At 46.7% G+C, this 26,235-nt stretch overlaps 1 protein-coding gene across 29 annotated transcripts in view; it reads left to right on the top strand.

Moving 5' to 3' along the window:
• Positions 1-26,235, top strand: part of MAP4 (microtubule associated protein 4) — a 1,807,860-nt gene that overhangs the window by 336,679 nt on the left and 1,444,946 nt on the right. For all 29 annotated transcript variants that reach the window (XM_086941043.1, XM_086941031.1, XM_086941029.1 and 26 more), the window contains one exon: positions 4,755-5,011. In XM_086941043.1, coding sequence (XP_086797169.1) covers positions 4,774-5,011 — 238 coding nt within the window. In that variant the 5' untranslated portion in view covers positions 4,755-4,773. The remainder of the gene's footprint in view (positions 1-4,754; positions 5,012-26,235) is intronic.

Here is a 26,235-nt window from a genome sequence, read left to right as displayed (position 1 = left end):
CGTGCCGAACATGGCTAATGACCGCGCCTAATGATTTCCGTCTATCAGTCTAGCCGTCAATGTGCCCCGACGCCCCCACTCACCGGGTCTCTCATACTCCTCTCGTCCTGTCCCGCAGTAGTGGCGCTGCACGGGATTGGTAGGCGGCTAGTTCCCTTTCCTTCACAGGAGCGCGGGGTAGGCTCCCGTCCGCTTCCTGTCTGTGCTGGTGGCCCCGCCCTCAAGCAGGCAGTCCCGGGCAGTCCAGCCTGGCTTCCTGTGTCTCGCCCGTGCAGAGGGACCGGAAACACTCAATCCAAGAAAGGTACGTTGCTTGTTGTGGTCGGCATTTGCTTGCAGCGTTTCTCAGTAGTGTCTACCAACTTTGTTTGATGCGCTCTAAGCTTTCAATTAGCTAGATAAGAATATTTACATTTTAAAGAGCTGTGAATGTTGCTGTATACAAGGAGGCGCGATAAGCCAAGAATCACACAAGCTGATGAGGTGGGGAGCCGGGATCCCAACCTAGGTTTCTTCTTCTTCTTCTTCTTCGAGAGAGAGAGAGACACACTTTCTGCTCTGCCCCAGCTCACCTCAGTCTGAAGTTCCAACGCTCACTCTCACCTGAATGGCAAATTTATTTACTCTTACAGCCTTAGACAAACATTACCATTTATAGACTGTTTTAGGAGGAAAAAAGATTGCCTCAGCTGTGCGAAATCCTGTCTTCCTTGGATCCACCTGTTGGGCAGACTTCACTGCAGGCTCTCTGAGCTGGATGCACCCTGTTTAGTGGCCTCTTTATGCCAGGTGAGACCACCGCCTTTATCCTCTGGGACTCTCTCCCAGCCTCTCATGGCCCTTCCTGTGAGATTCAAGAAGACCTCTTCTCTGAGGTATTGAGCCCCCTCACACCCCATTGGGCCCCTGCATGCAGGCACAAAGCCTTGAATCACCCTCTCTGGGGCTTTGCCTGTGTGGCGCTCAGTCCGATGCCCGCAGCCCTCATTCTAGGCCCTGCCTGTACAGTGCAGCTCGCCAAGATCCCCTCCGGGCTCTTTGCCTGAGGGGAGCCAAACCACTGTCCCTCCATCGAGGACCCCCATGGGGTGCGCATCCACCCATTCCTATTTGTACTGCAGAGTGCAGAGCCACTGCCCCTTCCTCTTGGCCTGGCCTGTGGGGCTTATAGCGCGATGTCTCTGCCTGTAGAGGGCACCTGTGCATGAACCCCCCCACACTGGGCCCCGTCTGTGGAATGCAGGGGTAATGTCCTTCCATTTATGTCCCCCATGGGGTGCGCATCCCCCCTACCCTTTCCCATTTGTACTGCAGAGCCAGAGTGCAGAACTAGCTTTTCCTCGTGGCCTGGCCTGTGGGGCTTATAGCGAGATTTCTCTGCCTGTAGAAGGCAGGTCTCCATTAACCCCCTTCATGCTCCCACACCTGCGGAATGCAAGGGGTAATGTCCCTCAGTCCGTACCAGTTCCCGCTCCCTCACACCCTGACACTTTCAGCTTCTGCTCTGCCTTTTCCCTCCGGGTTGAGGGTCCTGCGGGTGGGTGCGCTGCTCGATGGGACTTGGGAGCCCCCTCCCCGCATATGCTCCCAAGTACTGAGTGCTTTAACGCCAATTAGGGGCGGCTGCCACACAGCCCCATTGAGCGCCGCCGGCCCCTGAATGCATCTGCCTAGAAATTAACACGAGGCGGGGAGTAGGTGAATGGTCAGGAGAGGGGGCTCTCCCGGAGGAAAGGGCGGGGAGCTATGATTTTATGGAGCGCTCAGAAGCAACGCCTTTCAGATTTATGTGCACTTCGACAACCGCAAGATCTGAGGAATCCCTTCGAGGGGGCTTCAGAGGGGCTTTTGCAACCTTCTCAAAGCGGGCTGGGGCTGATCTCTGGAGGGGCTTGGCATCAATAGTAACGTTTCCAAATTACCATCATGACTCTGGGCAATAGCTTGCTTAATCTTCCCGATGGCCCCCAGCGCCTAGAGACCCTTACGGGTGATTGTGCCGCTTTACAAATGTGGATTATCATGTCATATGCTGGGATTCCCATATAACTGTAATTACTAATCAAAGGCCGGCTTAATATCCCACCTGCATTCTGTTAGCTCCACACAGCTGGTCAGGGGGCGTCCTCCGCAGAGGGGTCTGGGCTGCTGCTGCCCTCACACTGCACTACAGCTAGTGCATACTGGCCGGGGTCTGCAGGAAAATGCACAGCTGATACAGCGCCTCTCAAGAGACAACCACGTGGGAGCTATGCAAATGTTTATAAGTGTGAATGCGGTGGCACTGGTGCCTATTAGACTCGCAAGTCCTTGGGGAAAAAAACAATTTAGTGTTTGTAATCATTTTGGTGCATTTAAGACAGAGCTGCACGATACTTTATCTTAAAAGGATGCCCTGCCACGGTCTAAGGTAGCTCTGTGCCACCATGGCTCACTGCTTTTCTCGGCTCGGCCACAGGCTCTGGTGACTTGAGAAATCCGTGGCTCACAGGGTTCGGGTGGCTTCCTGACACTGTGGAACTGTTCCTTCTATGTTGTCTCAGGGATACCCATCTCTGTTGGAATCTGGCCTTCCCCTGGCACGGCTAGCATTGGGATGCTGTGGCTCACAGTACTCTGCGCCGCCACAGGCGGGGACTCACTAGAGTCAAATCTGTAGTTGCACAGTTCAATGAAACAAGCATTTGCAATGCAATAGGTCTTGCATTTGCGAGAGTTTGAGCTATTAGCATTGTAAATGGCAATGCCTTTTATTAAAAGCGTTTGAAAACCTGCAAGCTGTGCGTAAACAAGCACTTTGTAATTGTAGTCCTTGCTTATGAGAAGCAAAGCTGGCAGTCTCTTTTACTGACAGCCTTGCTTCTCGTAAGCAAGGACTATACGTACAAAGTGCATGTTTATGCATGGCTTGTAGGTTTTCAAAACAAAAGAATAAAAGGCATTGTCATTTACAATGCCAATAGCTCCAACTATTGCAAATGCGAGACCTATTGCATTGCAAATGCTTGTTTACTTCTGGACTCTGCATCTGAGGGCATTAGCAGACTCAAGAAGCAGATGTCGACACACAAGGGTGACACTTGTATGCGACTCCATAGTCCCTTCTGGGACAAAACTAAGCCAACGCTGAGCTGCATGGCACCACCTACCAGCATGTGGGAGAGATGTTTTTAAAATCTTACGGATCCAGTCTGGCGTATGGGAATATTCGAAGAGTAAGGCATATGCAGTTAGAGTATCCACCAGAAAGAGCATTACTGAAGGTAATTATCTTGAGAGATTGTTTTGAAGGTGCTTTGGACAGTGAAATTGCATCCAGCCTATATTAGCTGGAGCTAAAACGTGTGTCTATTTCCCCCAAGCTTGCATACGTAATTATGGTAGCAGGTCTTTCACAATCTGTTTACCCCAGCACCAGACTGAGATGCATTCTCTTTCTGCTTGATTAGACAGTTTTTTTTTAAGTAAGTGTTTAGAACAGCAGGTTCATTAAGGTGGAAGTCTGTTGGAACCTTAGAAATGAAACCACTGGATTAGTCCTTGAAAAACCCTTGCCACCTTGAAATTTTAAATATGGACTCTGAATCGTGAAGGCTTAAATTTCTGAAATTCTACTGACTGTCGTAAGGGACAATAAAAGAGCCATTTTCCATGATAGATACTTTAGTTCAGTCTTGTGGGTTGGTTCAAAAGGCCTTCTGAAGCGCTGTGTTAAAACCGTGCTTAATTGCCAAGAAATTGGTGTTTTTTAAGTGGAAGGTAAATTCTAAAAAGTCCTAGCAGAAATTCCTTTATTAGTCTGTTTGTCTGTAGAGAATTCTAGTTCCAAGATCTTCTGAATCTTGAAATTGATGAACTTTTATTGAATTATGCGAAAATCTTCATTGTTCCCTTCCTCGCCTTCTCTATTCATCAGCCCAGGATCATGTTCTTACATACACGCTAATTTTTCCTTAAAGTAGTTGAAGTATCATTTGAACCATGACATTAGTTTTCTGGGTTGATGGTTTATCTCCACTGAAAAAGGAAAAATATGAGGTATCTCTTGACTGAGATTTTTAAAATGGTTTTACAGTGATTCCAAATGACTGAATCTTAATCTCATTTAATGCTGTGATTGTCAAGCTATAGATCGTCCAGGCTGAATTTGCTGATTAGAAGTCTACTTAGTAACAACTAGTTATTGGGCCTCTCATTAAAGTTATAGAGCTCTAGCAATTGCATTTCTTCTTATTTGCTGTAAACATTACCCTGCTTAAACATTTTTTTAGGAATTTGCGCCTAATGTTTTTTGGCCACTAGTTTGCATTTTGTTTGAACTTGGGTTTGTCTAGCTCCTAGTTATAGAGCAGATTTTGTTCCTGGGCCACACTGTTTATTTTGTGGGCACAATCCTGAAACTGGCAAGTGGCGGTATTGTGTGGTATGATTTCTTATTGAGCTTGTACCTCAAAGGAGTGGCATTTTTATGTGGTTTCTGCATCAAGGAAGCAGTGTACATGTCTAAATATTTGTATTGTTGCATGTGTTGTAAAGAAGAAAATGTTACCAAAGTTTGAATTTCGGGTGATTGGATTTGGGTAACCATTGCTTCTACCCTGACATGGTCTGCAAGCATTTTATGGCAGATGGTTGTTGAGCAGTTTATTTGTAGAGGATTCTTTCCAGTCACTTCGTTGTACAGTTTCATGCTATGATGGTTTTAACTCATTTCACACTACAGAAAAGACAACCTATGTTTGTTTTCCCTCTAGATTCGGCTGTCAGACAAAAATGGCAGACTTTGAAAGAAATTTAAGCCTTGAAGATGCTCTGACTGATAACCCGCCAGAGATTGAGGCGGAGATCAAGCGTGACTTTATCAGCACACTGGAGGCAGAGCCCTATGATGATGTAATTGGTGAAACCTGTGGGAAATGTGATTACATACCCCTGCTCGATGATGATGCAGGAAAGTCTGGGAACCATGAACACCAAAACAAGCCTAAAGCAGATGGAAACCATGTGGAACGTGAGTGTTTGTTGGAATATTTGTTTTACTACTTTTGTCATTTGTTAAATATATATCACTCCAGCTGCCAGTCAAATCTTCCAGAGTCCTTCATGAACAAGGGTTTTTGGAGATAGCTGACATTGAGAAAATATAGATTGAGTAGTGTTCTCTTTCGGCCACTATCCATTCCTCAGTTGTTCTCACAGACCTCTTGAAGATCTTTCTTATTTCATTTCTAGAAGAAAAGCCATAATTAGGTGGTTGGCCAGGTTTTTATCAGACTTATTCAAAATCTCTTTAAACAACCTATTGCTGAAGAGAAACCGTATCTTCAAAACTGCAAATTTGTCGATCAAGTTTTGGCTAGAGTAAGGCATAGAATCTGTGGAAATTATTTGGCACATCTGCTGATGACTGCAGATTCCTAGCTGGATCATCCTTTAATTTAGTGGGTTTGTTTTCCCGAAACTAAAGCTAAATGTCCTCTTACTCAACTAAGTCAGAACCCCCATTATTCTCGTGTTTTTTTAGTGATTCTGTTTCCTATTAAAATATATTTCGATCCTCTTCCTATTTTAATTGATTTGTGTTTTCTTGTTTAGCACTCGTGTATGACCCCATAATCTTCTCCAGTTGAATTACAATAAGTCACAGTAGGCTACTCTTCTGGACCTTCATTCTTTTTTTGTACTTCTCCGTTTTGGAAGAATTAAAACTTTTTCCTATAGATACTAGGGTAATAATCTTCACTGATTAACCAGTTCTGATGATCAAAGGCATTCTATATACAATGTTGAAAGCCCTCCCTGTACGAGTATGCACTAACGGAAGGATTTTATAGCAGACGTTCAACTTTGATTTTATTCCACAAGTGAATACTGTATCTTACCTTTGCTACTGCTATCTTGCAGTACTGACGAATTTCATGCTTTTTCTATCATTGACTCACTGAATTTTGGTAGAGTGCACCATTTTACATGCCAGGCAGGATTATGTGAATCGGTTGACTTCTTTTGGAAAGTCTGAAACAAGTCTGTATGACTTTACTTGTCTTTTAAGTTGAGACAAGAGGTATCTGCTCACCAACTTGGTAATTGCTCTCCTCTGGCTCCTAGAAGACTATAGAATTAGATGCAAGTTCCTTTGCTTCTTTCACAAGGAAGTTGATAAGCAAGGTGTTTTTTATATCAGAGCAATGCTTAGGTCATGTCTACCATCCCGCCCTTTTAGGTTTACATGAAGCAAGCTGCTGGTTGTCTCTGGGTTAATTGTGGGCTGTCAGGGTGACCCATCCTATTTTGTCCAAGTAGCTGTATAGCACATCCCTTATTTGTGTAAGAGACCTCGTGAATTCATCATCACTTTAAGAGGGCCTTTAAGACCTTATTCTTTCCCCCAGTTGGTTGTGATGATTCATTCCCGATTAACCTTTTTTCTGCATCTTATTTCTATTCAAATAAGGACATATCACACGAGAAGCAAGGTTAAAGCAGTATCAATTAAAGGACATGCTATTTAATTGTATGGCAGAAAGATTATAACGTTGTTTAATTTTTTTAGGGGTATGCAAAGAGAATGATCCAGCGGAATTTGTCAATTGGTAAATGAAGGGTCAAAGAGAATTTAGACAGAATTAAACACTCAGATTATGAAAAGGGGACTTATACAGAGATCAGTGCAGATAATTAAAAGATGATAGAGAGGAAACAGCAGTGTGAAATCTGAATGGATAGGCAGGAAAAGTAGCAATAGAAGTAAGCAATGAAAGGAAGTTTAAAGCGGTGTATAGAGGACTTGAATATATATTTTAGAGTGGTGCAGTAGTATGCAGGAAGGCCAAGAAAAAGCAAGAAGCAGCTGTACATGATGCAAAAGACAAATGTGAGAAACAGGCATTTGCCAGCATGAATAGTGTGGAATGGGCAAATCTTCTGAATATCTTAGCTCATTGTAAAAGCATTGGACTACATAGAAAGTGTGAATAGAAGATGGAAGTTAATAATTGAAAAACATTTAAATGACATTCTGGTTATGAAAATAATAAAGCAGAAGACAAGATAAGTAAAATTAGTGTGAGGAGTAAATAGGTATAATCTGGAAGAGAACTGAATTTTGGTTTTAGAAGGATTTGTAACTGGACTGCACATCCGAAGATGTCTTTTTTTTCCCTTCTGTTTATTATATCCTTCTCTTTTCTCACCTCTTCCGATTTTTTTTCCTTTAATTCTCAGGTCTCTTTTGCTTCCACATATGCTTTTCTCTCCATCTTTGTTCTTCGTTGCTTTTCTGTCATGCACTCTGTCTTTTCTGCATGTGGCTGTTCCCACCCTCACTTACTACCATGCCAAGTACTGTTGCTTCCGAGTCGCGTGCTACATGCAGGTTTTTGTTGTATCACAGTCGTTACTAGTGTTACCCCTGGAAATCCATGCCCTTGGAATCGTCCAAAAAGAGCAGTTGCTTTTTCAGCACTTAGCTCTGCCTTACATTTGCCATCTCTGTAATCTGTAATTGCTGGTTGTTCACCAGTAGGATTATAACCTATTCAGGTACGTTCAACATTGTATTGATTCTCTTTGCTTCACCGAGAGTAAATATTGCCTATTTAGGGATTTTTTCTTTACTTGAGCATGCCAGAGACTGGAAGATATTTATGTGCCTGTTAGAGGAATATTAACACTTCCCTTTTTTCCTGCAGTACAAAGGAATTCTGTATTATATCCATCCTGTTGTGGCCATCTTTTACCGTATTTTCGTTTATTTGTTGATGAACCTGAGCCCCCGATGGGGGTAACAAGCATTACATGTATGACCCTGATAGTACGAAGAGCCCCATACAAAAATATAATCACTTTATGGTAGCATTGCTAAATTGGGTCCATATTCACCCCCCTCCTCGAACCACTTATTCCATACCCTTGCATGCTTAGCCGGACAGCCCCTGGTTTCATAGACCAGTTTCTTTTGTTGGGCACACCAATCTGCCCCTCTTCTCCACATTGCTAGCGTAGGCGGCCTGGGAGATTTCCATTGCACTGCAATATCACGCTTGGCCACCAGCAACCCAACCCCCACCAAGCCCCCACCCCCACACTCCCTCCAGCACCCCCAGCAACATCACCTTTGGCGAGAGCTTGAGCTCCAGACCCAGAATCATGGAGGGTTCAGCAGCCACATTCCTCCAGTACCACTGTGTGAAATCGCAGGACCACACCATATGGAAAAATCAGCAGGTGCCCGGGAGCAATAAAAGCATGTGGGGCTGGGTAACTATTTTGCCAGATGAAGAGTGTTCGGGAACAGGAAAGCACCATGGAGAAAGTAAGTCTGCCATTTTTTAATCAAAGGAGGGATGAAGAAGCAGAGATTAATTCGGCTTCCATAGGATATAGTCAAAAATCAAAGGGGAATGAATCAGACGTCCTGTTCTTACCAGGGTCTAGGGTTCTTGTCTGGTGAAGACCCTCATTTACATTAAGCATACAGTGCTGTATATCTTGATTCTCTGCTCTGTTAAGTGAATAGTATCATAATTGGGTCTTTTATCACTTTAGTGCTCGGTTCTCCAAGTGATCTCCTTATCCTCCACCTGGAGGTAGACCTTCTGGTTTATCGACAATTGTGAAAAATAAGTGCAAAGGTGTGCTGTGAAGTGAGGTTAAAATTGCCTCCTGTCCTCTGTTAAATCTTTATTTTGGCAAGAATGGGTTAAGATTAAAAAGGTGAATTGGTGGCTCTGTAGTGGAAGTGTCAATGTCCCACTGCGCCTGATTGTAGGTCTTAATAGGTCAACATGTTTCGGTTCTTGGTAGCCCTCACAGGTCTGTGGGCCGCCTTCAGGACCAAATCGAAGTACGCTACCTTCGAGGTAGCTTATGGAGGTTGGGCAAATTTACTCACTCTGCTTCATCACTGAGCCCATTCGCTCATCTTCATGTATGGGTTATAGAAGGTACTACTGTCTATAACTGGGAGCGATAAAAGACTATAGACATAAAATCATGGATACATTTTGTACATTACGATATAAATGCAATACTATTCTTATTTGTAGGAATATTTGAGTAATGCTGGAAGATACAATCATAGTGTTCAGACTATTGTAAGATTGCTGATACCTGCTTATGGCACGGAAATGGTATTGTACGAGGCTACCTTTGCTTGGGGAATTACCGGGAGCCACGGGAGGCATCTCCAAGACGCGGGCGGCGGGCTGGGCTGTTCCTGTGGCTCACCCTGATTGGCTGCAAGGGCCGCCATCTTGGGGAGAGTGCGCGGTCAGCGGGGCAGTTCTTCTGGCCTAGAGTCTTTAAAGGCGGGTACAGTCGCGACCGCAAAGGCATCAGTCTCCTGAGCCGGGAGTGCAGACGCTATTTTCTTTTAACCTGATTGTTTTTATGCTGTCATTGTTGCCTTAGTATCTAGCGCACACGCACCTACCTGTGCTTGGGGAATTCCCCTGAGCAGCGGGAGGCATCTCCAAGACACGGGTGGCGGGCTGGGCTGTTCCTGTGGCTCACCGCCAGCCGCCAGAACCCCTGGACCTGTAACCGCAAAACCGCTTAGGTATTCACGGGAAGAGCTTGTCTCCCTGAGCTCCAATTGCCCCTCCTTAGCCTGGGCTTTCCATGAGCCCTCCTTTCAGTGTCAAATCTCCTCTCTCCAGCTTTCTCCTGAGAGGGTCGGTCTTCTTGTCGGCCATACAACTTACAGGTTCCTGAGCCTGACCTGCCGCTCACTGGCAAAACATCATGCGGAGGTGTTTGACCTCCTGGTCGATGAGTCCCCCGATGCCCTCTTCCTCACGGAGACGTGGCTCACGCATGACTCAGTGGCGGAGTCATGGCTAGCGCTGCCACAGGGTTATGTGCTTGCGGCCATCAACAGAGAGGGGGGGCAGAGGGAAAGGCATTGCAGTAATCCCCAAAGAGGCCTACTCTCTCAGCCTATGCAAGGAAACAGTCGCGGGCTGCGAAAGCGCCTTATTCAAACTTTGCTTGACGCACAATCTTACTATATCCGGCCTCCTAATTTATAGACACCCTTGCCCGTCCAGCTCGTTTAGGGACCACCTACTAAGCATGGTCGAGTCACTGGCTAGTAAGTCAGCTAATTTAACTATTCTGGGGGATCTTAATCTTCACTTAGAGAGCGGGGGACATGCTGAGGCCACCTACTTCCTGGAAGACTTAGAAGCCTTCCAGCTAGTCACTGGCGCCACCCATGTGGCGGGTCATCTATTAGACCCCATCTTTTCTAATCTTAGCTCCCTGACGGTTCTCCTCCCGGTCCTGCAAGCATAGACCGATCACTTCCTGGTCCCTTTTTCACTGCAATCGTAGGGTAAAGTAGAAGAGCCGCACACTATCAGAGTGCTTAAACGTCCTTGGCACAGATTGGATCCGGAGCATCTCTCTAGCTGGCTAACTGACCATTGGCTGCAACTTCCCTGCGACATAGAGGAGGCCTATTCTTCTCTTCAAGATTGGCTAATTACGGGCTTGGACAGTTGTATCCCAGCTAGACGAGGGGGTAAGAGCCGTGGACCCGCGAATCCTTGGTTCACTGAAACCCTTACGCTGGCGAAAAAACACTCCAAGCGGCTAGAACGAGCGTGGAGACGCTCCTATGAGCCGTCTGCCAAGACAGAGTATGAGGCAGCAATCCAACAGTACCACAAAGGTATTCGTAGAGCCCGTGCTGACTACGTGGCTACTAAAATCTTATCCAGCTCTAATCCTGCTAAAACCATCTTTTCGCTGCTTAGCGACATGAAAAGTGCTGGCTGTAAGAGGGCTTAGTCTATCACCTCCAACCAACACTGTGAGGAGCTCGCCCAGTACTTTTTGAATAAAGTGGAGCTAATTTACAGGGGGCTACCGACGCTGTCCCTCAACTCCGAAGCGGAGTTGTCATGTGTTCCTGGCAACCCAGGGGCAGGTAGTCTGTCCTCATTTCCTCCTTTGACTCTGTCCGGTTATGAGATCTTGAGCTCTAAAATTAGATCTGGCTCCCCGGTGGACCCTCTGCCACCTGTCCTTCATCGCCAACTATATTCCTCCATCTCTCCGACATGTCTTGAGTTGATCAATCTATCCTTGAGTACAGCTGTAAAGATGCGGAGGAGGCAAAATAGGATTTTAAAGTATGGATTTATTTAGCTCAATCCAAGGACCCACCAGAGCACAGAGCAAAGCGTCTAAATCAGATAAGCTCCAACCGCTTCTCTGATTTAGAACACAGCTCTACTACAGAAAGAGAAGAAGGATATACCACAACAGCTTCTGTCCCCCGGGCATGGAAACACGCCAAAGTGGTCCCATTATTAAAAAAGCATTCTCTGGACCCGAGCGACCCTGGGAACTATCGACCAATCTCCCAGCTTCCATTCCTGGCTAAGCTGATGGAATCCCATGTGAATTCCATCTTGGCAGGATTCCTTGAGCAGAACGCCATCCTTGATGTAACGCAGCATGGCTTTCGGCCACGGCACAGCACTGAGTCTGCCCTACTCACCGTGTCAGAGAGCATTCGAGGGAGTCTGGACATTGGGGACTCTGCGGCACTGGTCCTCCTGGACTTCAGTGCCGCATTTGATACGATCTCTCACGACCGCATTTGATACGATCTCTCACGACATCCTTTTGAAGCGTCTCAGGGAAGTGGGATTGGGAGACTTGGCACTGGCCTGGCTGGGTTTTTTTCTTGAGGACAGGTCTTTCCAGGTTCTGGTCCCTCCAGGTTCTGGTCCCTCCCTATGACTCTCGAGAGGCGGCTCTACATCGGGGAGTCCTGCAGGGCTCCGTTTTGAGTCCCTTGTTGTTCAATTTGTATGTCAGACCCTTGGCAGAGGTGGCAAAGAGCAGAGGACTGTCCCTGGTGTCCTACGCCGACAACACCCAACTTGTGTTTGCTTTCTCGAAGAAGTGCGATAGTTTAAGGATGATCTCCTGGCAATCTCGGACTGGATGGCGGTTAACTGTCTACAGTTGAACGCCAGCAAGTCTGAGATTCTCCTCTTTGGCAGGGATCGCGAGCTGTGGTCCGACCAATGCTGGCCGGATAGTCTTAAGCCCGCCCTTTTCCCAAGGAGGCAGTGAAGAACCTGGGCATATGGTTCGACAGCAACTTGTCCTTTGAAAAACAATCTAAGGCTGTTGCAGGGATTTGCTTCGGACTTTTACGTGGCCTTAGACCACTGCTCGGGTTCTTTCCTCCCAAGGTGTGCCAAACAATCATCCAGGCGTCCATTATGTCCAGACTGGACTATGCTAACTGTCTCTATCTGGGCGCTAACAAAGCAAGCATCAAACGACTACAGAGGACCCAGAAGGCAGCGGCTCGGCTTCTAGTTGCTCTGCCAAGATCTCATTCGGTTGCTCATGTGCTTCCGAGGCTGCATTGGCTGCCAGTTGATCGTGGCATCGAGTTTAAAGTATTGTGTTACTCCCATAAAATTCTGGCACGACAGGCCCCGATGGGGCAACTCCATCTGCTGGAGTACTATGCGCCGAGCCGTCCACTGCGTTCTGCTGATCTTGCCTTGGTCCGTGTCCCACGCATCTGGAGACCGAGGGCCGGTGGTCGTTCCTTTGGCTACCTGGCCGCAAAACTCTGGAACTCACTCCCTTTTCCCAGGAGTCACATCGAATCATCTGGCTTTTCGCAAAACCCTAAAAACCTGGCTTTTTCCCTGTAAGTAGCCTATCTGCGGGTATTCACTACTGGCTCTGGTCCTTGGGGTTTCTGATAGCGCTGGGACGCCTCGTCGCTGGGGCAGCTACACGCTCTATAAAACCGAAAATAAATTGTGTGAAAGATCACTGGTAATTGAATATTGATGTGAATGTGATCACTGCCCTAATGTGCTCATCTTAGTAATCTAAGGATTGCCATAAAAATCCTTCGTGCACGTTCCTTTATTGGTCCAAAGCAATAGGAAGTTTTACTTTTTTTAAAGCACATGGTGTTGATAGAAATCGTATTGCACGCTTGGTTTGACCTGTCTTTTTACCTAGTGGAATCCTGAGGTGGTGTGGGGTACCCCAAAAGTGGAATTCGCAATTAATGCTATTCATTCCGTACAGAACGGTGGCCTAGATAAAGGATATTTATTTAAGGAGTTCCAGCTGCTTAAGCTGTAGTATTGCTTATTCACTTTCGACGTTGTAAAAGGCTCTTTTTGTGGGTTTTTTCAGTGACCCATAATGAGCTATCGAGAGTTCCCTTTAATCATAAAATATGGAGGTAGTTTCGTCATCCAATGCACAATGCTTGTGCAGGGCGATGTCTAGCACATGCGTATGGCTATTAAGTTCTTACGAGAAGTGTCTTGAGTGCGCAGTGTTTAATAGCTAAAAGGCGCACGTAGTTCGTTTCAATCAGGACGCTGGTGCCACAAAGGTTCCTAAAAGCAAATAGACATGTGAATGGTTATCTGGCCGTAGCTTATAAACTGAGGTTAATTGTCAACGCGTGCATGGTTGGGTTGTTATGCCGCATGTGTCCATTTGTTGTAAAATACATATATAATAGCTGGATATTTGTGAAGGGTGCGAGTGCTGCTCAGGTTTTATAAAACCAACAAAACCATAAAACCAAATAGGCGGTGTGTGCATTGTTTGCTATGTAGCCACAGTTTGCTAATAGAGGCTAATTGTCAACGCGTGCATGGTTGGGTTGTATAGCCGCATGTGTGCATTTGTTGTAAAATACATATATAATAGCTGGATATTTGTGAAGGGTGCGAGTGCTGCTCAGGTTTTATAAAACCAACAAAACCATAAAACCAAATAGGCGGTGCGTGCATTGTTTGCTATGTAGCCACAGTTTGCTATAAGAGGCTAATTGACAGCGCGTGTATGGTTATGTCTGGAAGGCCATGTGCGTGCAGTTTTTATGAAAAATAGTGTAATGTATAGAAAAGGGAAATACCTTTTAATTTTGAATCCTACGGGGTAGAGCGGAAGGACTCGTTCTGAAATAACAATCCCAGGTCTATGAGAACGATAGCTTGGAAGGGGGTGGACAGGTCTAGAGTGACAGAGGAAGTATTACCTTTACGATGGCCTGTCTGCGCTTGTGCTGACTATTTCCTTCATGCCCCGGTATTGCCAACGCAGGCAGGAAGTGCTTGCCTTTTAAGAAGTTGTGAGCTCACTCATTGTAATTGGTATAGAAAAAAGACTTCATTACGATGTAGGGGAGTTTACCACTCAAAAAATGAAAGGTGTGTTATAGGATATCCTTTTTAAATAATTGTTTCTAAATAGACCAAAATTCCCATATTTAAATAGTAAAGAAGAGGATATGTGACTGAAAATCACTTTTTGTCAAAAATATCATCTAGTAAAGAAATGTGATTTATCTGTGGTCTGTTAATGGTAACTGTAGTTCTTTGCAAGGATGCTTTCGTGTAATCCTGGGAATTGACTGTGGACTTCGATGGTAAAATAGATATCACCACTCTTAATTAAATGGATTCTCACTATATAGTGTTCCATCTGAAACTCAGAAAGCGGAATAACTATTTGTCTTTTTTGTGATTATGGTTATGAGAATTCAGCGAATTATTGAGAGCCATGGTACGGTGTCGTTCAGGCCTCGATCACCCGTCTTCAAGCTGTATACCCACCGCTGTTCCTTCTCAAAAAGGATCTGTTCAGCATTGTTATTCTTTGTGGTCAGTGTTACCAAAATTACCCATTTGTTGTCCTCAGTGGTGTGCTTCATGTTTATAAAATGGTTGCTCATTCTAGTGGTTGATTTGCCGCATTTGATGTTGCTCCAGTGTTTGCAGATTATCTATTTTGCTTTTCCGTAAGTCATGCCAATGTACTTTAAACTGCAAGGGCAGGTAATCAAGTAAATAACATGGGTTGTGTTGCAATTTGTGTGTTGTCTGATGGTCCATACAAAACTTTCACTTAATTGTAGGTTCTTGGTGACTTTAGTACGCTTGCATACAGAGCAGGATCTGCATGGATAGTGCCCAGTAATCTGTGGCAGATTCCATGTATTTGCTACTGTATCCCTTTGAGGTCTTTTTAGCGGTGATGTTGTGTGGACTATCAGGTCACGTATGTTCCTGGATCTTTTGTTGGCAAACCTGGGTTTCGGCTGATTGAGTGTTCCTGATGTCAAGGTGCGCCAGTGCTTGTTGACTGCTTTTTTCACTAAGGCCGTCATCCCTTCGTGGAAGTTGGTTTTGGCGGGGCCTTTGGTGAGGGAGAGGATCAGCTGGGTGTCGTCGGCGTATGAGACTATGTTGAGGTCGTGCGATCGGACGATGTTGGCGAGCGCTGTCATGTAGACGTTGAAGAGGGTCGGGCTGAGGGATGATCCTTGGGGTACGCCGCAGGTGATCTTGGTGGCTTTGGATCAGAGTGGAGGGACTCGTACTCTCTGGGTTCTGTTGGCGAGGAAGGTTGTGATCCAGTCTGGGGCTTTGTCGCAGATCCCTGCGTTATAGAGGCGTGTGCGAAGGGTATGGTGGCAGACGGCGTCAGAGGCAGCAGAGAGGTCCAGGGGGATGAGGGCCGCGGTTTCGCCGTTGTCCAGCAGGGTCCTGATGTCGTAGGTGACGGCGTTAGGGCAGTTTTGGTGCTGTGGTTGCTGCCGAATCCAGATTGGGACGAGTCCAATGTGTTGTTCTCCTAAAGGAATTGGGTCAGTTGTATGTTGACTATCTTCTCAATGACTCGCCGGGAACGGGAGCAGGGAGATGGGCCGGAAGTTCTTGCGGTCCTTTGGGTCTGCCTTAGGTTTCTTGAGTAGGGCGTTGATCTCTGCGTGTTTCCAGCTTTCCGGGAAGGTGGCTGTCTTGAAGGAACTAATGAAGATCTTACGGAGTTGGGGTGCCATGATGGAGCTCGCTTTGTTGAAGATGTGATGGGGGTAGGGTTCTGATGGTGAGCCGAAGTGGATGGTGTTCATGGTCTTGATGGTGTCTTAATCATTGACGTGGTTCCTGGAGATCAGGCGGCCGGTACGACTGGGGGACGGGGAGTCTGGGGTGTCGGCAGCATTGGCGGCTGTTGGAGAGGTCTGGATGTTGAAGCGGTTGTGGATGTCTGCGATCTTGCGGTGGAAGAAGGTCGCTAGAGAGTCGAGGAGGTCTTGTGACGGCGGGATGTCGTTGGAGCTGGGGTTGGCGAGTTCCTTGACGATGTTGAAGAGCTCTTTGCTGTTGTGTGCGTTTTTGTCTATGCGTTGCTTGAAGGAGGTCCTTTTGGCCGTTCAAATTAGTTGGTGGTGTCTGCGGCTGGAGTTCTTGAGGGCTGCATGTTGTCTGGTGTTTGCTCGTGGCACCATTTCTTCTCTAGTCTTCGGCAGGTCTGCTTGGATGTCTGGACATCGGCGGTGAACCAGATGGCTCTTCTGTCGGTGTGTCTGTTTAAGGGTTTTTTGATCGGGCGAGAGTGTTGGCACAGTTGTTCGATCCATTGCCTGAGGTTGCGGGCGGCTTCGTCCGTGTGGTCGGTTGGTGGGTCTCGGGCGAGGGTGCTGATTACCTGGTCTTCGGTGACCTTGTTCCAGCTGCGGTGGGGGATTCTTTGCTGGTGGTTGTGTGCAGTAGTTTTCATGGAGAAGTGGTTGCAGCGGTGGTCGGTCCAGTGGAATTCATTGATGTGGCTGAAGGAAACGTGGCTGCTGGCAGAGAAAATGGGGTAGAGCTTGTGTCCGGCGGAGTGGGTGGGTGTCTTGACGAGCTATTTAAGGCCAAGGTTGGCGAGGTTGTCCAGTAGTGTGGTGGAGTTGCTGTCGTTGGTGTTCACGAGGTGGAAGTTCAGGTCTCTGAGGAGGATGTAGTCTGTGGAGGCCAGGGAGTGCGAGCTGAAGGCGTCTGTGATGGAGTTGATGAACTGTGGCCAGGGTCCGGGGGTCTGTACACAAGGGTTCCTCTGAGGGTGGTGTTGGATCGATGTGGATCTGGAAGTGCAGTTGTTCAGCGGTGCTGAGGGTGTCTTCGGTGTTGGTTGACATTCTGAGGGTATTTCTGTGGACGATGGCGATTCCTCCTCCCGGTGTGTTGGTGCGGTCCCTGCGGATGATCTTGTAGCCATCCGGGATGTCTATGGCAATGTCTGGTGCAGATTAGGTGTTCATCCAGGTCTCCGTCAGTAAAGCGATGTCCGGGGAGGATGAGTTGAGCAGGTCCCAGAGTTCGATGGCATGCCTGTGGATGGAGCAGGTGTTAAGCAGTATACATCTGAGGTGGTTGTGGCCTGCCTTGGTGGGGCGAGGGGGGCAGGTTGTGCTGGTGTACGCTGGCTGGTAAAGCTGCTGTTTCGGCAGGTGAAGGGTCCATGGGTGTGCATCGGGTTAGCCTGGAAGCAGGCGGTAGATCGGCCGGCGTTGACTGCGTGGAGGAGGTTGGCGTTGTAGCGGCGTCTGGCGTCGTGGTGCTCGCGGGGGCCAGGGGGTCTGGCGTGGTCCAGTCGCGGACGGGCGCACACAGGCTTTCCTTAGGCACGCCAGCGGCGCATCCTTGCAGTGGTCGGCATTAAGTAGGGGAGGGGACGGGACCAGAGGTAGGAAGGTGGAAGCAGGGGCTGTCGCGGGCAGGGCCGCAGGGGTGCAGCAGCGGAAAAGAAGTACACAGTAACCGGGGAAAAAACAGAGTGCACAATATCAGTGAGCAAAAAACATTAACAATAAACATGAAGCTCACCAGTGAGGACAACAAATGGGTCATTTTGGTAACAATGACTGTGAGAAGTTGGCCTGGTATATGTTGTCCACAAATTAAAGTGGGCACCTTTCACCAGTCCAAATGACCCTTATTGATTAAGTTACACAACCTTTAAAGAAAGCTATCCTAGTGGTAGCTGTGGAGAGCAGCCTTCAGGCTAAGTCTCGAAGGAATGTAAAGCTACTAACCTCTTTATGAGAATAGAGAACAAAGCACACAATATTAAATCACTAGAACAGTAAATAGCACAATACACAGTGGGCTTCAGGGGGAGACCAAACCATATACTAAATAAGTGGTATAACAACCACGACCTGACTAGACTCAGTGCCTAGAGCGCGTAGAATCGTTGGGACCCCAAGGAACCACCCAAAGTAGTGACACAGGGGATCCACGGAAGATGTGTGCAATGTGAGAACACAGGTGCGAGCTCCGTACAACTCTATGGGAAAGTCACAGTTTGAATTTTAAAGAGTAAGGACACTTAGGAGAGGACTTTGAGCTAAACCTTTCAAACATAGAAGCTTCTAAGGCCAGCACCCATGTGAGCACCGGAGTACTTGTGTTACCTAACCCAGGGAAGCCGGGTGCATAGGTGTCAAGTGATGTTGGGAACCTTCGTCATTTTCAATGGCGTGATGCTGAAAAGTGCTGCTGCAGTGAGGAGAAAAGTGTCCGGTGTGATCCAAACCTGGATCGGAGCTGAGAAAAACCTGAAAGCAGAGGGAACAGAGTCTGGGTCACTTCACCGTGACTAGGGGCACGATACACGAATGCCCAACGATGTTGGGTGTTTCAGATGAGAAGAGGTGAAGCTTAACTCTGCAGCCACGGGGACCAGAAGCCATTGAGGACGACCAAAGTCTGGAGGTAAGCTGTCCCCCAAAGGATGTAGTGTGTGGTGGGGGGGGGGGGGGGGGGGGTGCAGGGAGGGTTAGGGTTCGTGTCCGGATTGAACACCAACAAGCCTTGGCAACTGCAACCCATGCCGTCAGAGGAATGATGCCTCTGTGATGACCAGCCAGCAAGGTCTTGGAGACTCTCCAACCAATGGAGTCAGAGCATGTCTGGAGCAACCAGGAAAGCCCACTGAAAGTTAAAGTTGCCTTCATATGGACCCACAGGCCAATGGACTAGGGATCGCGAAGGGACCTTGAGAGGATTCACAAAATACCAGCCCACGGAACACTCTTGGAGTGTAGGCCGGTATTCTTCCGTGGAAACACTGCTCGGGGTCAGGACTACAAGTAGCCCAAAGCACAGCCTCAGGGAATGCCGAAAAGCATATGCTGCTGCAAATGGACACAGTGTCCAGGGGTATGGGTTGCACGGTCCCCACGAGGGCTGCGGGTCTCAGGATTGCTGAGAGCATTAGTCGACCTCGGGGACACTTGGGAACCCACCTCCTGTGTTGCAGAAATCTTAGGAGTTCTCAGGAGCTTCGGAGATGCAAACCCGTCAGATGCGTTTAAGGTGCCTGCTCAGCAGGGGAGTAACTCCGTTACTCCAAGGGGCACTCTTCAGTCATCCAGCGTAGTGTAGATAGCCGAAGTACTTGGTTTCTGTAGCAGTTTTTCATCCAGGTAAATCTAAATCCCAAGGAAAGGGTGGGACAAACTCTGGGGACCCACCTATGGAAGGGTCAGGACAGAGGGGTGGTTGCACCCATGTCCTTTGTCCAGATTCGCGCCAGAGTAGGAGCCAATGGCTCCTGCAACCGGTTTGAACTGGACTAGGCACAGGGACACCAAATGTGCCCCCAGTGCAGACCTCAAAGCACTCTTGAGTGCACCCACCCAGCCCCAATAGCCTAAAGCCTGTCTTGGTGTTGGTTACACCTTCCTGTGTCAGGAAGCCTTTTGTCAAGCCTTCCCCTGCTTGAGCACCGCTCAGCAGCAGGAGGGCAGACTTGTGTCTGTAGCTGGCAGCATCCATTTTGTGATGCCAGGTTCTCTTAAGCTGGTACCAGGTGTACCAGTGTAGTCCTATTTCTCCCTCTAGGAGGGTAGAACCATACCTCCCACACCAGTTACTGATGTGGAGGTATGATTCCAAGGTGTTTGACACCAAACAAGACCTGTTTCTGAGCAGGAGTTTTAAAGTTAGCATTTACCACGAGGTTGTAATGTACTTAAGACTATATGGTTGGCTGCATCACAGAACAACCCCGGAGAATAGATTCCGAAGGCTGCAGAGGGGCTCTGCTCATGCATGGGCAGCCTCTCACATAAAACCCAGCACCCTGCCTTCAGGATTGATAGGGCCTGCCATAGGGGTGACTGATAGGTTTATATGTGTAGTGATATAAGGTAGATATAGTGAACCTATTTCTAAGTAAGGGGTGCATGCATCACCTCACACAGGTTGCAGTAGCAAACATGTGGTGTCGGTTTGAGTGGTCTCTCAGGGGTGGCACAATACATGCTGCAGCCCCTGGGAGGCCTCTGGGGTACCTATGCCCTAGGTACATAGTATACCATATAATAGGGAGACTTATAAGGGTACCCCAGAATCCATTCTGGAGTGTACCTAAAGTACATGCAATCAATTTAGAGGAGTAAGCAGATAAACTGGGGTTCTGATTAGCAGGATTCCAGTCAGACTAGTTGAAAAGCAGGAATACACCAGGAAAAAGTGGGGGTAACCATGCAGTCAGAATCCACATTCCGACACTGACCATGAAGAAGAATAATGCTGAACAGATTCTTTTTGAGAAGGAACAGCGGTTGGTATACCGCTTGAAGATCTATAATCGAGGCCTGATCGACACCATACCATGGCTCTCAATAATTCGTTGGATTCTCATAACCATATCACAGAAAAGAAAAATAGTTATTCCTCTTTCTCAGTTTCAGATAGAACACTATATAGTGAGTATCCATCCAATTAAGAGAGGTGATATCTATTTTACCATCGGAGTCCACAGTCACTTCTCAGGACTACACCAAAGCATCCTTGCAAAGAACTACAGTTACCATTAGCAGACCACATATCATCACATTGCATTTCTTTACTAGATGGTATTTTTGACAAAGTGATTTTCAGTCACATATCCTCTTATTTTTTCTTTAAATATGGAGATTTTGGTCTATTTAGAAAAAAGATTTAAAATAGTATATCCTATAACACGCCTTTCATTTTTTGAGTGGTAAACTCCACTACATCGTAATGAAGTCTTTCTTCTATACCAATTACAATGAGTGATCTCACAACCTCTTAAAAGGCAAGCACTTCCTACCCACGTTAGCAATTCCGGGGCACGAAGGAAAGAGTCTGCACAAGCGCAGACAGGACATCGTAAAGATAATACTTCCTCTGTGACTCTGGACCCAACCCCCGAACCTTTCGTTCTCACTAACCTAGTTTTGTTTTTTCAGAACGAGTCCTTCCTCTCTACCCCGTAGGAGTCAAAATTGTCTCCACTGAAAGGTATTTCCATTTTCTATACATTACACTGTTTTTCAGAATAACTGCATGCACATGGCTTCACAGCCATAACCGTACACCCCGCTGTCAATTAGCCTCTATTGGCAAACGACGGCTACATAGCAAACAATGCACACGCCACCTATTCGTGTTTGTTGTTTTTTAAGAAACATGAGCAGCACTAGCGCCCTTCACGAATATCCAGCTTGTATTATATATGTATTTTATAGCAACTGCACGCACACTATGATACAGCTCTACCATGCAAACGTTGACAATTGGCCTCAGTTTATAAGCTTCGACCAGATAACCATTAACATGCAGTCTATTTGCTTTTAGGAGCCTTAGTGGCACCAGAGCCCTGCTTGAAATGAAATAAGTGCGCCTTTTAACTAGTAAGCACCACACATTCACAAGACACTTCTCGTAAGAACTTAATAGCCATACGCATGTGCTAGACATCGCCCTGCACAAGCATCCTGCATTGGCTGAAGAAACTACCTCCATATTTGCATCATTTATGATTAAAGGGAACTCACGATAGCTCATTATGGGCTACTGAAAAAACCCACAAAACAAGTCTTTTACAAGCTCCACACAAAATAAGCAATACTACAGCTGATGCGGCTGGAACTTCTTAAATGAATATCATTTATCTATATTTAACAAAGAGGGGAGGTAGAGTATCAAGTAGGATTCCTACTCCACGGGCACTGTTACATAAACAAGAAGAATCCTACCACTTATTGGGAAGAAAGGTGAGGAAAGGAAGGGGGACACTCAGTGTTGTGTAAAATACCCCTCACACACCAACAGGCCCCTTGGTGTCATGCTTCATCATCGGGGTCTTCGCACCCCGCTAAGGGGATGCGGCACGCTACGACCTACGACTACGCGGGAGCGTTGACAATTCAGTCTATGTGTGGTGTGTGTTGAGTGCAAGTGAAAGGAATAGGATGTGAGTGGGAAGTGTAGTGAGAAAAAAAAAAAAAAAAAATTAAAAAGGACCTGGCCAGTGGGTAAAAGGAAAAACTTTATTCTGTACCTCTGGCTGGTACTATTAAAAAAGTGCTAGATGGCGAGGTTTTGTGTCTTAGTAAGGGACAGAACCTCTGGTGTGCGTCGACATGTTTCGGTACATACGTACCTTCTTCAGGACGGGGCACAACTCCCAACCCTACTCACGTTTCTCTACAGAACAAGATTATTGTTCTAACTTTCCTAAAAAAGTGATTACATTTACTGAAGACAAATACAATGTGCCTACAGCGGTTTTACTTGAACATGTAGTTACATGTCCTGAAAAAAGAAAAAAGAGCGTTAGGTTTGGTTACCATATAGGTTGGCTCATACAGGTGCAGTCACCTGGAGCCCCAAACGGTTGTTTTAACCTGTAATGGGAAAAAAAGACATACAGAACACATGACACACAAACTCACACACACTTATGACAGACTTAGGGTTCAGTGTTTTCAAACATACTTATTGTATAAGCTGATTAAAGCCTCATGAGCAATTTCAGAACATCAGGGTAGGTAGGTAGGTGGATCCACAATCTATAGGAATAGAAGGGTGGAATCAATGTTGTTATCTCTACTCACTTGTTGGACTCTGTAATGTGCCCACAGAGTTTAAACTCCGTTTCAGTGAATACTCACGAAATCCGCCTCAGTCGGCCTCTTTCCTCCACCCTGTGTTGCTCCGTCGTAAATGATGTACGGCTGAGCTTGGTGGTATTTAAAGGTGGATGAAGTGCGTTCTCATTGGTTAATTAATGGAAAGGCTCATGACCATGCAAGGGTGATAACCCTGTTGACGCCCCTTCCATGCATGTGATTTGTCACATGTACCATGCATATCACTGTCATTCGTTAATTACCGGGTTTTAACCTGTCCAAATATGGACTTTCCGCTTGTTAGCCACTCACACTCTGTTATTTCTGCTCGCGTTGGGGGCCCGTGTGATGCAGCCGCCGTTCTATTCCTCGCGCATGCGTGCTGCCGGGTCTCGAAAGTACCATTGCGCATGCGCGCAGGCGAGACTTTGGCGTTCCAATGCGCATGCGCATTGGTCGAGTGTGGTTCGCGCATGCACACAGGGTGGAGGAAAGAGGCCGACTGAGGCGGATTTCGTGAGTATTCACTGAAACGGAGTTTAAACTCTGTGGGCACATTACAGAGTCCAACAAGTGAGTAGAGATAACAACATTGATTCCACCCTTCTATTCCTATAGATTGTGGATCCACCTACCTACCTACCCTGATGTTCTGAAATTGCTCATGAGGCTTTAATCAGCTTATACAATAAGTATGTTTGAAAACACTGAACCCTAAGTCTGTCATAAGTGTGTGTGAGTTTGTGTGTCATGTGTTCTGTATGTCTTTTTTTCCCATTACAGGTTAAAACAACCGTTTGGGGCTCCAGGTGACTGCACCTGTATGAGCCAACCTATATGGTAACCAAACCTAACGCTCTTTTTTCTTTTTTCAGGACATGTAACTACATGTTCAAGTAAAACCGCTGTAGGCACATTGTATTTGTCTTCAGTAAATGTAATCACTTTTTTAGGAAAGTTAGAACAATAATCTTGTTCTGTAGAGAAACGTGAGTAGGGTTGGGAGTTGTGCCCCGTCCTGAAGAAGGTACGTATGTACCGAAACATGTCGACGCACACCAGAGGTTCTGTCCCTTACTAAGACACAAAACCTCGCCATCTAGCACTTTTTTAATAGTACCAGCCAGAGGTACAGAATAAAGTTTTTCCTTTTACCCACTGGCCAGGTCCTTTTTAATTTTTTTTTTTTTTTTTTCTCACTACACTTCCCACTCACATCCTATTCCTTTCACTTGCACTCAACACACACCACACATAGACTGAATTGTCAACGCTCCCGCGTAGTCGTAGGTCGTAGCGTGCCGCATCCCCTTAGCGGGGTGCGAAGACCCCGATGATGAAGCATGACACCAAGGGGCCTGTTGGTGTGTGAGGGGTATTTTACACAACACTGAGTGTCCCCCTTCCTTTCCTCACCTTTCTTCCCAATAAGTGGTAGGATTCTTCTTGTTTATGTATCATTTATCTATGCCACCGTTCTGTACGGAATGAATAGCATTAAATGCGAATTTCACTTTCGGGGTACCACACACCACTAGGTAAAAAGACAGGCTAATCCAAGCATGCAATAAGATTCCTATCGATTAACACCATGTGCTTAAAAAAATGTTTTAATCTTATTGCTTTAGATCAAGAAAGGAACGTGCACCAAGCATTTTTATGGCAATCCTTCAATTACTACGTTTTTTTTCATGTTTTTATTAGCATTTAAAGATTACATTGACAGAGTATTCTTGAATATAGTACATTTTAGTGTTATACTCTCCATTATCATATGGTACAGTAATGTTCAGTCTCTGCTTGGTTAGTTATTCTGGCAACAGTGGTGTGCCCCGTAGAGTGATTGCCATATAAAACTGGGGTACAATACTGGGGGTCTTCATGAACTCCTGGGTACTGTTGTCAAACGATGGATCAGGGCATTGTATACCCAGTAGTCGGTGCAATTATGCCCCACTAGGGGTGAATGGGGGATATAAAGCCTGGCTCGTCCTGATATCTGGTATTCAGATGTGACGTGCTGTATGGCCCTATGCACTAGCGGTTCTGCGTGGACACCTCAGGGTGAGATCTGGGGTGTGTATTTGTGGGCTGGTCTGGCGGTTGTGAGGCCCTAGGTACGTGTGTGTCGCGGTCTGGGTTCTCATGGAGCTGGGACTGTTTGAATTGATGCAGTAACAGCGCCCATTCCATGGAGATGGGAAGTTTGCGTATCGCTGTCACCTCCTCCTCGCGCAATGCTTCTTCCTCTGCAGCAGCCCATTGGAGTACTGCTTCCACCCATGCCAAGATCGGGGGACCTGTTGGGAATCGTCAGTGCATGGCTATGCCTTGTTTGGCCAGTAAAATGGCAAGTGAGACAAACCTGGTGGGTACCTTGTGCTGCTTCTGCTTCCAGAAGATGCCTAGGGCACAGGATTTCCAGGTGGTACGGTGTGTGAGCCCGGTGAGCTCTCAGAGGGATTTGTGTATATTGTGCCAGTATGCTTGTTTAGTTGGGCAGCTCCAGAACATATGGAAAAAATCTGCTTCCTGCGCGTGACATCTAGGGCAGAGGAATTGGGGATCGGGATAAAATCTTTGGAGGCAAGGCGGTTTCAGATACGCCCTGTGTAGGATATAGAATTGTATATTTTTAAATCGTGTGTTTCTGGAGACCTTCTTGGGAAATTCTAGCGCCCTCTCCCATTCTTTCTCATGCAGGGGAGGCCCTAGTTCTCTCTCCCAGGTGTTCCTAGGGTCTCTAGGGGTCTGTTTGTGAGTTCCCATATGGCTTTGTAAAGCCACATGGTTAGGTGTCGTCCCACCCCCATGTATAATAGTGTATGGATGACCGGGTGTGTGGTTGGTTCTCCCAAAGATAGGTCGTGGTACCATCTGCAACTTTCGAGTAGCTGACGATGGAGTAAAAACTTTCCACGGGGGAGATTTTAGTCTGAGTTGTTGGAATGGTCTAAGTTGTCCGCCCTCGAATAGTGACTCTGCTTCATTGATACCGCAGGTCATCCATGTACGAAGTACGTTGGGTGTGTAATAGTGTTCGTGTTTGGGCCAGACGACCAGCGGCAGCAAGGGTGAGTACGGAGGTCTCTCTAGTGACATCCGATGTATTATTTGCATGCATTTGCGGGCCACCGCTATTTGTAAGGGGTATGTCCGCTTTGGTGTCGTTCCTGGCATTAAAATGCGGCGTAATTCCGGAGTGGGCACCCGGCCTGCTGTGGTGTGTGTGTCTCACCTAAGTGTCTGCATGCTGACCAGTAGGATAGCCACTGAAGTTGTGCCGCGAGGAAGTATGATTCGAAGGACGGGGCACCTAGTCCCCCTTGCGTAGTGGGTAGTTTCAGCTTTGCTAATGCTATCCTATGTCTGCTTTTCACCCATATCCTTTGATTACTAAGATGAGCTCATTTGGGCAGTGATGACATTCACATCAATATTCAATTCACAGAGCTCTTTTTCACACAATAACCCTGGTAAAATACAATTTCCCGTCCTTTAAGTGC

This window comes from Lissotriton vulgaris, chromosome 10, assembly GCF_964263255.1.
Source record: "Lissotriton vulgaris chromosome 10, aLisVul1.2, whole genome shotgun sequence".
Lineage (NCBI taxonomy): Eukaryota > Metazoa > Chordata > Amphibia > Caudata > Salamandridae > Lissotriton > Lissotriton vulgaris.
Note: the sequence above shows the minus strand (reverse complement) of the source record. Positions and strands in the feature narration are given on the sequence as shown.